This window comes from Dreissena polymorpha, chromosome 6 (assembly GCF_020536995.1).
Source record: "Dreissena polymorpha isolate Duluth1 chromosome 6, UMN_Dpol_1.0, whole genome shotgun sequence".
In the NCBI taxonomy this organism is placed as follows: Eukaryota; Metazoa; Mollusca; class Bivalvia; order Myida; family Dreissenidae; genus Dreissena; species Dreissena polymorpha.
The window spans coordinates 80666982-80681396 of NC_068360.1; the positions used below are offsets into that span (position 1 = coordinate 80666982).

At 36.7% G+C, this 14415-nt stretch overlaps 1 protein-coding gene across 3 annotated transcripts in view; it reads right to left on the reverse strand.

The window, feature by feature from the left end:
* Positions 1 to 968: 968 nt before the first annotated feature.
* Positions 969 to 14415, reverse strand: part of LOC127833981 (glutathione synthetase-like) — a 44569-nt gene continuing 31122 nt past the window's right edge. For all 3 annotated transcript variants that reach the window (XM_052359508.1, XM_052359509.1, XM_052359507.1), the window contains exons 9-13: positions 14267 to 14336; positions 11869 to 12063; positions 5000 to 5078; positions 4253 to 4442; positions 969 to 2294 (exon numbers count right to left, since the gene is read on the reverse strand). In XM_052359508.1, coding sequence (XP_052215468.1) covers positions 2165 to 2294; positions 4253 to 4442; positions 5000 to 5078; positions 11869 to 12063; positions 14267 to 14336 — 664 coding nt within the window. In that variant the 3' untranslated portion in view covers positions 969 to 2164. The remainder of the gene's footprint in view (positions 2295 to 4252; positions 4443 to 4999; positions 5079 to 11868; positions 12064 to 14266; positions 14337 to 14415) is intronic.

Sequence of the window (14415 nt, forward strand, 5' to 3'; positions counted from 1 at the left end):
ATTAAAAGTTACTAAGTCAAAAGAGGGCCATAATTCCGTAACAATGACAACCAGAGTTATGCAACTTGTCCTTTTACTGTACCCTTATGATAGTTTGTGAGTGTTCCAAGTATGAAAGCAATATCTATGATACTTTAGGGGTAAAGTGGACCAAAACATAAATCTTAACCAAATTTTCAATTTTCTAAGTATAAAGGGCCCATAATTCCGTCCAAATGCCAGTCAGAGTTACATAACTTTGCCTGCACGGTCCCCTTATGATAGTTCATAAATCTTGCAAGTATGAAAGCAATAGCTTTGATACTGTAGGAATAAAGTGGACCTAAACACAAAACTTAATCAAATTTTCAATTTTCTAAGTATAAAAAGGGCACATAATTCTGTCAAAATGCCAGTCAGAGTTACATTACTTTGCCTGCACAGTCCCCTTATGATAGTTAGTAAGTGTTGCAAGTATGAAAGCAATAGCTTTGATGCTTAAGGAATAAAATGGACCTAAACACAAAACTTAACCAAAATTGTCAATTTTCTAAGTATAAAAAGGGCACATAATTCTGTCAAAATGAATGCCAGAGTTATCTAACTTTGCCTGCCCAGTCCCCTCATGATAGTAAGTAAGTGTACCAAGTTTGAATGCAATAGCATTGATACTTACTGAGAAAAGTGGAACTAAACGCAAAACTTAACCAAAATTTTCAATTTTTTAAGTATAAAAAGGGCACATAATTCTGTCAAAATGCACGCCAGAGTTATCTAACTTTGCCTGCCCAGTCCCCTCATGATAGTTAGTAAGTGTACCAAGTTTGAATGCAATAGCATTGATACTTTCTGAGAAAAGTGGACCTAAACGCAAAACTTAACCGGACGCCGACGCCAACGCCAACGCCAACGCCGACGCCGACGCCGACGCCGACGCCAAGGTGATGACAATAGCTCATAATTTTTTTTCAAAAAATAGATGAGCTAAAAATGGCGTCTCCAAACTATTCGTTGAAATGTGTTGTTCGATTAAATTTGTCGCTGCAGTCCATTTCTGATGTCCAATTCAAGACGTTTATAATTAAAGCGGTTGTACTCTCCCCATTCGTAGAGCAAACAACTTTTTTCTCTCTTTACAATGTTTAAAATAAGCGATTATTCGTGTTGTCTTTTCGAACGCCGTTTCTACATGTATGTCAACTTGTAAAAGCCGGATCAGCAAAGTCAGCAGGGATCCGTACATTTTAAATATAAAGAAATGGATTGTTTTGCAGATTTTTAGGAAAGTGTGGTATGATAAACAGAAAAACAGGTTACTGTCCCATCATTTTGTAATATATCAGGCTTGGCACATATAAAGTAACTGCTCGGCAAGCCTCGCCATTATATTATTCTAAGCCTCGCCTGATATATAACAAAACGATGGGACAGTTACCCGTTATTCTTTATATATAAATTAATTATACTTGACATGAAATAAAATATCAACAAGAGCAACGCATAACGGGCGCCACGCTTGGCTACAGGTGCAGTTTTTAATAAATGAAAGCTTGTCAGATTATTTTTTAGAGATCACAGTGACATTGACATTTGACCCAGTGACCCCAAAATGGGTGTGTCGTGTAGAACTCATCAAGGTGCATCTACATATGAAGATTCAAAGTTGTAGGTGGAAGCACTATGATTTAAGAGCCAATGTTAAGATTTTAGCACGACGCGGACGTCGAATGTCGGAAGACCAGCTGGGTATGACAATACCTCGGGTTTTCTCCGAAAACGCCGAGCTAAAAATGACTCAAGGATTCATTTAACTACAAATTGTTTACAAAGCAAAACTTGCTTTAATGATGGCCAGAAAAGGCTATCATTTTTACAGGTTAAGTATGACTAATGTTTTGAAGTTATTTAAGTATGATTAAACATTCAAACTTAATTGTTTACCATTTTTTTAAAGTATGAAGTAAATTTATGTTATAGGCAAAACATACCTCCATGGGTATTACAATATCCCCTCTCTACTTGATTCAGTGTAATTGATTACTACGCGATATATCACTTTTCTGCATGAGTTTAGTTAACAAAAAAAATTCTTTTTGCAATCTTGTATCAAATATTCAAAAAACTACACCTTTAAAACAATACTGCTATTTCAGTAATGTGATGCCAAACTAATAAAAATCTTGTGTCAATCTGACACAAAAAGCGGCGAGTCAAGACAAGAAAGTCCACTAAATAATCCACCCTCGTTTGCCTCTAGTGGTTTGGTACGTAGCAAGAATCCACACTCATAATTTTCCAGCTCCTTCACGCCACAACTGGAAGAAAAGAGAACAGTTTTGGTTTTAAAAGATTATTGATTTAACTAGTGATCATACACATTAACATCTCCATCAGTGAAATATTTATCTCATGCTTTTCCACTAATTGAAAATCGTTCTGGGAAAACTAGGCTAAATGCATAAGGGTAAAGTGATGTCCCAGATTAGCCTGTGCAATATGCACATGCTTATCAGGGATGACCTTTTTGTTTGTATGGTATTTTCGTTTTAAGAAAGTCTCTTCTTAGCCAAGTAGGGTTTAGACAAAAAGTGTCACCCCTAATTAGTCTGTGCAATCCGCACAGGCTAACCTGGGTCAACACTTAACGCACATGCATTTAGCCTTCTTTTCCCAGAATATTGCTCATTTAATTTTTAACATAAATATTTCCACCAGTGGCATACTTACCATGCTTTTCAATAATTTGTTTAAACAGTAAAACCAAAAGTATACAGGGAAATTATAATTCTCTTTATTTCGAGTCTTATTGCATCTGAAGTAACCAATTTCATTCTATGCATTAATTTGGTACAAAAAAAAAACAACAGTAGAAACAATTGGTTGTTTAGAAATATAAATGAAATTAAACAAGACTATTGCCAAGCAATATATGTCCCCTACCCGCTCCACCAATGTCAGAAATTCCACCATTGTCAGATTTTTAAAAATATTTGTTGCAATAGCAACCAGAATTGTTTGAATAGGAACAAAATGAAATGACGTGCATAATGTTCATATTGCCATCTATCCACGTTTCAAGTTTCATGAATAAATATTTAGAACTTTTTAAGTTATTGCAGGATCCAGAAAAGTTTGACGGACTGACGGACAGAGCGCAATTCATAAGTCCCCTCCGATGAAACCAGTAGAGGACAATTATCAATAATTTTATGTTTTATTTTCATGGTTTAAAACATTTAATTGTCCATTTAAATGTGCTCATACTTCCCAATAAACCACAGGAAATCATACAAAAATCAACATTAAGCATGATTCAAATGACCAAAAACTGATGCTTTTTATAATACAAAGGTTTACCTCAAACTTTGAGGGATTTAGGAAAAATCCACAAATTTGTGAGTACAGACAAAGCTTACTCATTCAAAATGGTTTGAAAATCATCTCAATATCAACTACAATGATTTCAATGAAACTGCCATAGGGTCTTTAAATGTTTCAGCACTGTTTGTAATTACAGATAAGGTCGGTTTTTCATAAGTTAAAGAGATGATAACTTTGTTTAGATGGATTTTTCGGCCTTAGGAACAGTATTTCATTCATATCTTGACAGTCAGTTAACCAGCTCAAACTTTCCATGGGTAAGGTGATTCAATGCACAAAATTACGCCAGTAACTGACATCTGCCCTACTTGCATTAGAGGCCGGGGTAGAATGACCGTAGATAAAATGTCAATACCAATTGCAACACAAGTGGGATGGTGTTAAAACAAGTAATCCTTGGATCAGAAGTCCTGAACTGTTGAAACCTTTACCTACTCAGAAGCAAAGTGAAAACAGCTATATGCACCCAGCATAAAAACAGAGCTAGGTTATATGCTGTTTTCTGCTCATCAGTATCTTACAGTTGGAAATAAAGCCTTTAAAACTTGAATCTATTAAGGTCTTTAATTTAATTTGATTTTCTAAGGGACTACAAATGGGTAAAAAGCATACCTGAGTAGTAAAGGTTAAACTGATCTAGCCAAATCTGGTCCTGAACCATTACCTCAAATGGACCCCAAATATCCCCTGCTGAGCTAGCCATATCCAATCTAGAACCATTATTTTAAATGGACCCCAAATATCCCCAGCTGGTAGCCAGATCCGGTATTCAACCATTACCTTTAATGTACCCCAAATGTCTCCAACTGGGCTAGCCATATCCAACCAATAATTTTAAATTGACCTAAAATATCCAGAGCTGAGCTAGCCAGATCCGGTTATTAACCATTACCTTAAATGGACCCCAAATATCCCCAGCTCACTGCACACGTCCCTCAACTCAGGCCCCATATCCCTTCGAACGAGTCTATTTGGGTGTGCGACGGTCTTGATACGGTCCATCAGGATCCACGAGGTGACTTCTGACGTGTTCTGAATTTTCTCTAGATAGGTCTTTAACTCTGCCCCAAACAGGTTGTTCCCTAGCAATGATTAACATACATACATGAGTTTTTTTTGGCCCAGCCACTGTTGGTTATATCCCTAATCACTTGGAGTCTGGCTTTTATGAAAATATAAATATGCATTGATGTGATAAAAGTGAAGTAAAGAAGAAACATAATTACTCCCAATCCTTCCTAGTAGAACAGAACATATTGCTTCCTAGCAACCATTAATGACTTCTCAACACTTAATCAATTCACAATACATATTTTGAAACGTTCATACAATCCCTACAAATATTAATCTCTAGTAACAATGAATTGTTACATTTTTAATTTTAAACTTTTCATTTAAGTGAAAAAAATATTTTTTGCCTGCATAACATACTTTGGAATTTTACAGTTTTTAACAGAAAGAAATGGATACATTAGAAAACTACAGCGAGTAGTGTCCCCTTATATTTTTCGATACCAAAATAAATTTTTAACAATCTCAGTAACTTCATTTTAGTAGGTAATACATTGTAAATAAAAAGTCAGACATGATCAGTAAAGCAAAGAAAACTTGTGTTTAATTAAGAGGAACGTTAATATACCTCCGCCTTCCCTCTGTGGCTTGAGTACAAAAAGGTCGGGATTTGCTAGCGCTCTGTGAACAGTCTCATTTGTGGAACCCTAGAAAAAACAGAGGTGCAACTCTAGAGAAAACTATCAAAGATGTTTGAAATCATTTGAAAAAGGAAAAGAAATGCTTCAGCAATTGTGAGTATCCATTACAGCAAGACAAAGTCTCCAAAGTATATGAACATTGCTTTGGGAAAATGAGGCTTAATACATGTGCATAAAGTGTCATCTAAGATAAGCCTGTGCAGTCTGCACATGCTAATCAAGGCCAACACTTTCTGCTATCATAGATTTTTTTGTTTGCAGGAAGTCTCTTATTGAATTAAATCCGGACTGGGTGAAAAGTGTTGTCCCTAAGAAGTCCTAAATGACTGTACAGGCTGATCTTGGACAACAGTTAACACACATGCATTAGGCCCGGTGTTCCCAGATAGAGGCTCAATACAAACATCATTTGAAAAGGAAAGACATAGCAAAACAAATGCATTAACAAGAGCACCGCCTTGCGGGTGCAGATCGCTCTTCTATTTTTCTTTTTAAAGGTGTAGGGACCTATCTCAATTTCAATCACAAAGGAGGGAGGGGTGGAGTGGAGAGGTGTGTATAGTGTGGGGGTGTGGTCATTTATCACATTATCTTCCAAAAATGCAAAAAAAAATATATTTTGGGGGGGGGGGATTCTTGGGTGGGATGGTTGGACGGTATTTCAAAAATATAAATAAATATTTGTGTTTTTTAACCATGTTTGAAAAAAACAAGAAATGTGTTTGTGAGTAATACAATTCCCCCTAGTGCGCCGCTTTGGAACATTTTTTTTTTTACCTCTGACCTTGAAGGATGAACTTGACCTTGAACTTCCACTACTCAAAATGGGCAGCTTTATGAGAACGCCGCTTTGAAATATTCTTTTTTTGACCTTTGACCATGAAGGATGACCTTGACCTTGAAGAATGACCTTGACCCTGAACTTCCACCACTCAAAATGTACAGCTTCATGAGAACGCCGCTTTGAATTTTTAAAATTTATTATTTGACCTTGAAGGATGACCTTGAAGGATGACGTTGACCTTGAACTTCCACCACTCAAAATGTGCAGCTTCATGATAACGCCGCTTTGAATTTTAAAAAATTATGTTTGACCTTTGACCTTGAAGGATGACCTTGACCTTGAGGATGACCTTGACCCTACATGACTAAAAATGTGCAGCTTAATGATAATGCTTTGATTATTTTTTTTACCTTAGACCTTGAAGGATGAACTTGACTTTGAAGAATGACCTTGACCTTGAACTTCCACCACACAAAATGTGCAGCTTCATGATAACGCCGCTTTGAATTTTTTTTTTAACCTTTGACCTTGAAGGATGACCTTGACCTTGAAGGATGACCTTGAACTTCCACCACTCAAAATGTGCAGCTTCATGAGAACGCCGCTTTGAATTTTTTATATTTTTTTTTTACCTTAAAGGATGACCTTGAAGGATGACCTTGACCTTGAACTTTAACCACTCAAAAAGTGCAGCTTCATGAGATACACATGCATGCCAAATATCAAGTTGCTATCTTCAATATTAAAAAAGTTATGGCCAATGTTAGTTTTCGGCTGGACAGACGCCATATATTTGACATTTGACCTTGAAGGATGACCTTCAACTTTCACTACTCAAAATGTTCAGCTCCATTAGATACACATGCATGCCAAATATCAAGTTGCTATCTTAAAAAGTGAAAAAGTTATGCCCAATGTTGTTGTTTTTTTTCAGACGGACAGACAGACTGACTGACATACTGACGGTCAGGTCAACTGCTATATGCCACCCTACCGGGGGCATGAAAAAATTTTTTTGGGGTGGGGGTGCGGTCGTCATTTATAGATGATCTTTAATATAAAAAAAACAAGAGGGCCAAGATGGCTCTAGTTCGCTCACCTGAGAGGAGTCGGTTCATTCAATCTTTACCAAATGTCAAACTTGACCTAGATATTGTCCAGACAAACATCCTGGTCAAGTTTCATCATTATTTCATCTGCGAGTCATGATCAATGTACCTATGAAGTTTCATGATCCTAGGCGTAAACATTCTTGAGTTATCATCCGAAAACCATTTTTCTAAGTTGAATCACCGTGATCTTGACAGCCATTGTGTGAATACGTTTTTGGGCACTGTGACCTTGACCTTTGACCTAGTGACCTGATAATCAATAGGGGTCCTCTGCGAGTCATGATCAATATACCTATGAAGTTTCATGAACCTAGGCATAAGCGTTCTTGAGTTATCATCCAGAAACCATTTTACCATTTCAGGTCACCGTAACCTTGACCTTTGACCTTGTGACCTGAAAATTCATAGGGGTCATCTTCAAGTCATGATAAATGTACCTATGAAGTTTCATGATCCTAGGCATAAGCGTTCTTGAGTAATCATCCGGAAACCATTTTACTATTTCGGGTCACCGTGACCTTGGCCTTTGACCTAGTGACCTGAAAATCAATAGGGGTCATCTACGAGTCATGATCAATGTACCTATGAAGTTTCATGATCCTAGTCCTAAGCGTTCTTGAGTTATCATCCGGAAACCATTTTACTATTTCGGGTCATCATGACCTTGACCATTGACCTAGTGACCTGAAAATCAAAAGGGGTCATCTACGAGTTATGATCAATGTACCTACGAAGTTTCATGATCCTAGGCCTAAGCGTTCTTGAGTTATCATCCGGAAACCATTATACTATTTCAGGTCATCGTGACCTTTACCTTTGACCTAGTGACCTGAAAATCAATAGGGGTTATCTGCGAGTCATGATCAATGTATCTATGAAGTTTCATGATCCTAGGCATAAGCGCTCTTGAGTAATCATCCGGAAACCATTTTACTATTTCAGGTCATCGTGACCTTGACCTTTGACCTTGTGACCTGAAAATCAATAGGGGTCATCTGCGAGTCATGATCAATGTACCTATGAAATTTCATGATCCTTGGCCTAAGCGCTCTTGAGTTATCATCTGGAAACCATCTGGTGGACGGACGGACCAACATGAGCAAAACAATATACCCCCTCTTTTTCGAAAGGGGGGGGAGGGCATAATTTGAAAACTGCCCCCCCCTTCCAGCAGCCATGTTATTCAACTGACCAAAACCATTTTTTAACTCAATTCCCGTATCAAGGAAACAAATGTTCGAGCAAATTTCATGAAAATTTTGCCAAAAATGTGACTTCTACTGTGTTCACATGTTTTCACTATATACATATAGAGAAAAATGCCACACCCACTGGCGGCCATGTTTTTTCACTGATCCCGACCATTTTCGAACTATTCAGAGATATCAATAAAACCAATGTTTTGACCAACTATTATGAAGATTTGGCAAAAATTGTGACTTCAAGAGTGTTTCTCTATAGCCAAATAAGGAAAACTGCCCGCCCACTGGCGGCCATGATTTTCAACGGATCGGAACCACTTTTGAACTCAACCAAGATATCAAAAAGACAAACATTTTGACAATGTTACATGAAGATTGGGCATGAAATGTGACTTTTACAGTGTTTACAAGGTTTTTCTTTTTTTGACCTAGTGACCTAGTTTTTGACCCGGCACAACCCAGTTTCAAACTCTGCCAAGATTTCATTGGGACAAAGGTTCTGACCAAGTTTCATGCAGATGGGACAAGAAATGTGGCCTCTAGAGTGTTTACGAGAAATGTTAACGGACGGAAGGACGGACATACGACGGACAAAGACCGGTCACAAAAGCTCATCTGAGCAACCATATATTCAAAGTTACTAAGTCAAAAAAGGGCCATAATACCGTAAAAATGACAACCAGAGTTATGCAACTTGTCCTTTACTGTCTCCTTATGATAGTTTGCGAGTGTTTCAAGTATGAAAGAAATATCTATGATACTTTAGGGGTAAAATGGACCAAAACACAAAACTTAATCAAATTTTCAAGTATAAAGGGCCCATAATTCCTTCAAAATGCCAGTCAGAGTTACATAACTTTGCCTGCACAGTCTTCTTACGATAGTTTGTAAGTGTTGCAAGTATGAAAGCAATAGCTTTGATACTTTAGGAAAAAAATGGACCTAAACACAAAACTTAACCAAATTTTTAATTTTCTAAGGATAAAAAGGGCACATAATTCTGTCAAAATGCCAGTCAGAGTTACATAACTTTGCCTGCACAGTCCCCCTATGATAGTTAGTAAGTGTTGCAAGTATGAAAGCAATAGCTTTGATACTTAAGGAATAAAATGGACCTTAAAACAAAACTTAACCAAAATTTTCAATTTTCTAAGTATAAAAAGGGCACATAATTCTGTCAAAATGCAAGTCAGAGTTATCTTACTTTGTCTTCCTAGTCCCCTCTACATAGTTAGTAAGTGTACCAAGTTTGAATGCAACAGCATTGATACTTTATGAGAAAAGTGGACATAAACGCAAAACTTAACCGGACGCCGACTCCGACGACAAGGTGATGACAATACCTCATAATTTTTTTTCAAAAAATAGATGAGCTAAAAATTGTGAATATCCGAGATAACAAGAGGAAGTTTTCAAAATATTTTACATAATATTAAAAAGCAATTTTTAAACTTGTCTATGTTAACAAGACTTTTGGTCACAAATGTAACGCTTTTTTAATTATCCATGCTGAACAGTTTGTAGTTTGTGTTCAAGGGTAAATAATTTGGAAATGTGTGGATCACGAAAAATGATATAGTGTGTCCCTCTTCTGCAGGTAATGATGTTGATGTATTTGAAGTTTCAATTTAAAAATACGGAAAACAAGAAATGTGTTTGTCAGAAACACTATGTCCCCTTCTGCGCTGCTTTGAAGCTATATATTTGACCTTTGACCTAGAAGAATGACCTTGACCTTTCACCACTAAAAATGTGCAGCTCCGTGAGATACAAATGCATGCCAAATATGAAGTTGCTATCTTCAATATTGCAAAAGTTATGTCAAAATGTTAAAGTTGGAGCAAACAAACCAACCAACCAACAGACAGGACAAAAACAGTATGTCCCCCACTATAGTGGTGGGTGACATAAAAATTTCACATCATGATAGATAAGAACTTGTAATCCTTGGACATCCATTTCTTGTATTTCATTTAGGATATACTTCTTAGGTTTTTTATTTCGTTGGTCAACAACATTTTAAAAGCATGTTACTGCACACGTCACTGCCCTTGATTATCGGACACAATTTTATTTAAAGCAGAGATTTCTTAGGGCTTATTAGGAGCCGATTCCAATGCTAAAAACAAGCACTGTCAGAGGACAGCGCGCTTGTTGACTATTCGAGTGCTTGACAGTAAAACGTAAGCCATCATGGAGAGGGGGGGGTATAATGTGGGTGGTTGATCATTTAATAGATGATCTTTCAAAAATAAGAAGAAAAAAAATTGGGGGGGTGGGGGGGGGGAGAGGGGGGTATAATGTGGGTGTGTGATCATTTAATAGAAGATATTTCAAAAATAAGAAAAACTACATGTACTAATTCTTGATATACAAAATGTTTCTTCAATTACAGAATGAAATACTGAAGTATTACAATGACACGGTATTTCAAAGAATAAACCCCAAACTGGAAACTTTGTTTAAAAACAAACCGGATGTGCCCCTTGTGTAAGTATGTTTAACTTATTCTTAGTGTATTGCATTTAAGATGAATGCATGCAAATTATTTAAAACTTCAATTCAAACATTACGTGTATATACACTCTCAATAGTTATATTTTATAATGTTAAGAATGCTTTGTCAGTGAAATATTCATATATTTTTTATAGATTAACGTGCAAGACATACCCACAAATTACACCTGAGGGGGGGGGGGGGGGGGGGGGGGGGGGGGGGCGTGGGGGATGGCTTGAGTGGAGTGCATTGTGGTATGTCAGGTAAGTGTTGTTTTGTCAAACTTTAACTTAGATTTATCAATAATATGCATATTCTAAGTATAAAATTGGCAATAATTATGTCAAAATGCTTGATAGAGTTGTCTGCTCTTGCTTTTAGGTTGGGATCATGTTGGTAAACAAGTGTGCAAAATATGAAAGCAATATGTCAAGGGACAATGAAAATAATTGGGGTAGTACGAAAACTTTAACATTTGCACGCTAACGCTTACGGAAATGCCGACGCCGAGGTGAGTAGGATAACTCCACTATATATATATTTCAAATATAATAGTTGAGCTAACAATACATTTTTCCACTAAACTAACCATAAAAATTACCCTCATGTGGTTGTTCAAATCACTAAATTTGGACGAAATTGACCACGTGAAAGGCATTTATGTAAATAATCCTAGAAATTTTGCAACAAACCAAGTTTGAAAATAATCTAATTAAGTATTTTGGTAAAGTTTTTAATTACATTTTTATATTAGAAAAGAATAAAACAAACATTTGTTCATGCCTGTGTAAACAAATAATTACCCTTCTGACACGAAATACCCCATCTGATGTTTTCGACAAAGGAGAAAACAAACACTGAAAAATGTACTTTAACCCTTTGCATGCTGGGAAATTTGTCGTCTGCTAAAATGTCGTCTGCTGAATTACTAAAATTAGCATTTTCTTCGATTTTTTTTTCAAAGAATATTATCAGAATAGCAAACCGTTTGGATCCTGATGAGACGCCACGTTCATCTGGATCCAAACTGTTTGCAAAGGCCTTCAAAATTAGGTTCCCACACTGAAAGGGTTAAAACAAATGTACAGTAAGTTTTATTGCCATATGAACATAGTGAGTTCAAGCTATTCCTCTTATAACAAACATGAGGATTATTGAGACATCAAGGTCAGTTCGTGAATTATAAACTAACCGCACTCACATTATAGCTAAGATGGTAGAGTCCTACAAACGTCTCCCGGATGCTACGGGCTATATCAGGGTCCGCTATAAAGTGTTCCAGTTGTCCCGGAGCAGCAAGCACCTGTTGGACTTTCTTGCAACCCGCCAAGTGTGCTGCCATAGATGGGCACTTGATGGCAAGAGATCGCTCTATTGTCAACCGCAGATCATATTCCTACAGCACACAAGGCATGAAAAGATCATTGCTTTAAAAAAAAGAGATGTGTTTGTCAGAAACACAATGCCCCTATTGCCCGCTTTGAAGCCATATATTTGACCTTTGACCTTGAAGGCTGACCTTGATCTTGACCTAGTTTCACCACTCAAAATGTGCAGCTCCATGAGATCCAGGTGCATGCCAAATATAAAGTTGCTATCTTCAGTAATGCAAAAGTAATTGAATAACTTTAACGAAGGTTAAAGTTTTGGGACACACACATACAAGGAATGACAGACAGACAGGCCAAACAATATGCTCCCGATCTTTCGATCCGGGGGATAAAAAAAACTAAATAAACAAGAGGGCCTGAAAGGCCCAAAGTCGCTCACCTAAGATAACAAGATATTATTGGGACAAATCTTCTGACCAAATTTCATGAAGATTGGACAATAAATGAGGCCTCTAGAGTGTTAACAAGGGTTTACTATAGCCGTATAAGGAAAAATGCCCCGCCCCCTGGCAGCCATGTTTTTCAACCAACCGGCTTTCATTTTCGAACTCGTCTAAGATATTATTGGGATTTTTTTTTTACCAAGTTTCATGAAGATTGGACAATAAATGTGGCCTTTAGTGTGTTAATAAGATTTTACTATAGCCTTATATAGTCATATAAGGAAAAATGCCCCGCCCCTTGGCAGCCAATGTTTTTCAAGCAAAGGTTACCATTTTGAAACTTATCCAAGATATCATTGGGACCAATCTTCTGAGCAAGTTTCATGAAGATCGGAAAATAAATGTGGCCTCTAGAGTGTTAATAAGATTTTACAATAGCCATATTAGGAAAAAGGCCCCACCCCCTGGCGGCCATGTTTTTCAAGCAAAAGTAACCATTTTCGAACTCAACCAACCAGCATCGTTTTCGAACTCATCCAAGATATTATTGGGATTAATCTTCTGACCAAGTTTCATGAAGATCACACAATAAATGTGGCCTATAGAGTGTCAACAAGATTTTACTATAGCCATATAAGGAAAAATGCCCCGCCCTTTGGCAGCCATGTTTTTCAAGCAAAGGTTACCATTTTCAAACTCATCTAAGATATCATTGAGACCAATCTTCTGACCAAATTTTATGAAGATTGGACAATAAATGTGCCCTCTAGAGAGTAAACAAGGCAAATGTTGACGCCGCACAATTCACAATGCACAACGGACAAAAGGCGATCACAAAAGCTCACCATGAGCATGTTGTGCTCAGGTGAGCTAAAAATGGATTCTTAAAATAACTAACTAATCCACAACATAAAATTTTATCAATTATTCGCAAATACATCCGGAAAAATAATTAACCAATCCATTCTAACATCTGAAAAAAATATGAACACTATTTTTTTGTAAGTATACAAAAAACTGTGTTTTTGATATAAAAAAACCCTCAATATTAATGTATTATTATTAAATTCGACATTATGTTATATTGTTTATTACTATTTATTGTTTATTACTTTTTTCTGACAATTATTGATTGTCACTCTAATTTATTGTAAAATCGAAGTGTAACGTAAAGTGTCAAAACAATTCACCACAAATACATGGCATGATGTACTACCACGCTAGTATTACTGATAGCTACTGCACTCAGCTCAACAGCTTAATATCTTATATATTTGAAGAATACAGCCGCTTTAAAATTACCAATTGTAGGTTTCTTACAAATGAATAAATAGTAACAAATATAACAAGACTAGTGCCAAGCAATATGTCCCCTACAGGCTCCACCATTGTCAGATTTTTTTATTTATTTTATTTGTTGCCATAGCAACCAGAATTCTTGATGTAGGAACAAAACGAAAAGATGTGCATAATCTCCATATTGCCATCTGACCATGTTTCAAGTTTCATGAACAAATATGAAGAACTTTTAAAGTTAGCGCAGGATCCAGAAAAGTGTGACAGACAAACAGACAGACGCGCAGAGCGCAAATCATAAGTCCCCTCAGGTGTCAGGTGAAACCGGTAGGGGACAATAAAAATAAATCTCAACATTCGGTTTATCTCCAATCCAGCCCAATTAAAAAAAATGTATTCCAAATTTGTGTTCACAAAGAAACAACACCAATTTCATTATTTTTGTCAAAAAAATATGATTTCTCCCAATCCAAATGCCCCATTCCCAAAATGATGAAAACACACTGGAATAACAAAGGTAATCCCATACTTTCTTGGTCGGGTAGTGCGTTGGTGCATACCCATATCTGTAGTAGACAACTGCCACCTCCACACCGTCCCTGTCGGAGAAATACAAGTTATTACAAGACTTCATACTTGGAACAAGATTTATGAAGTTAAGTAATTTTATCACGTACA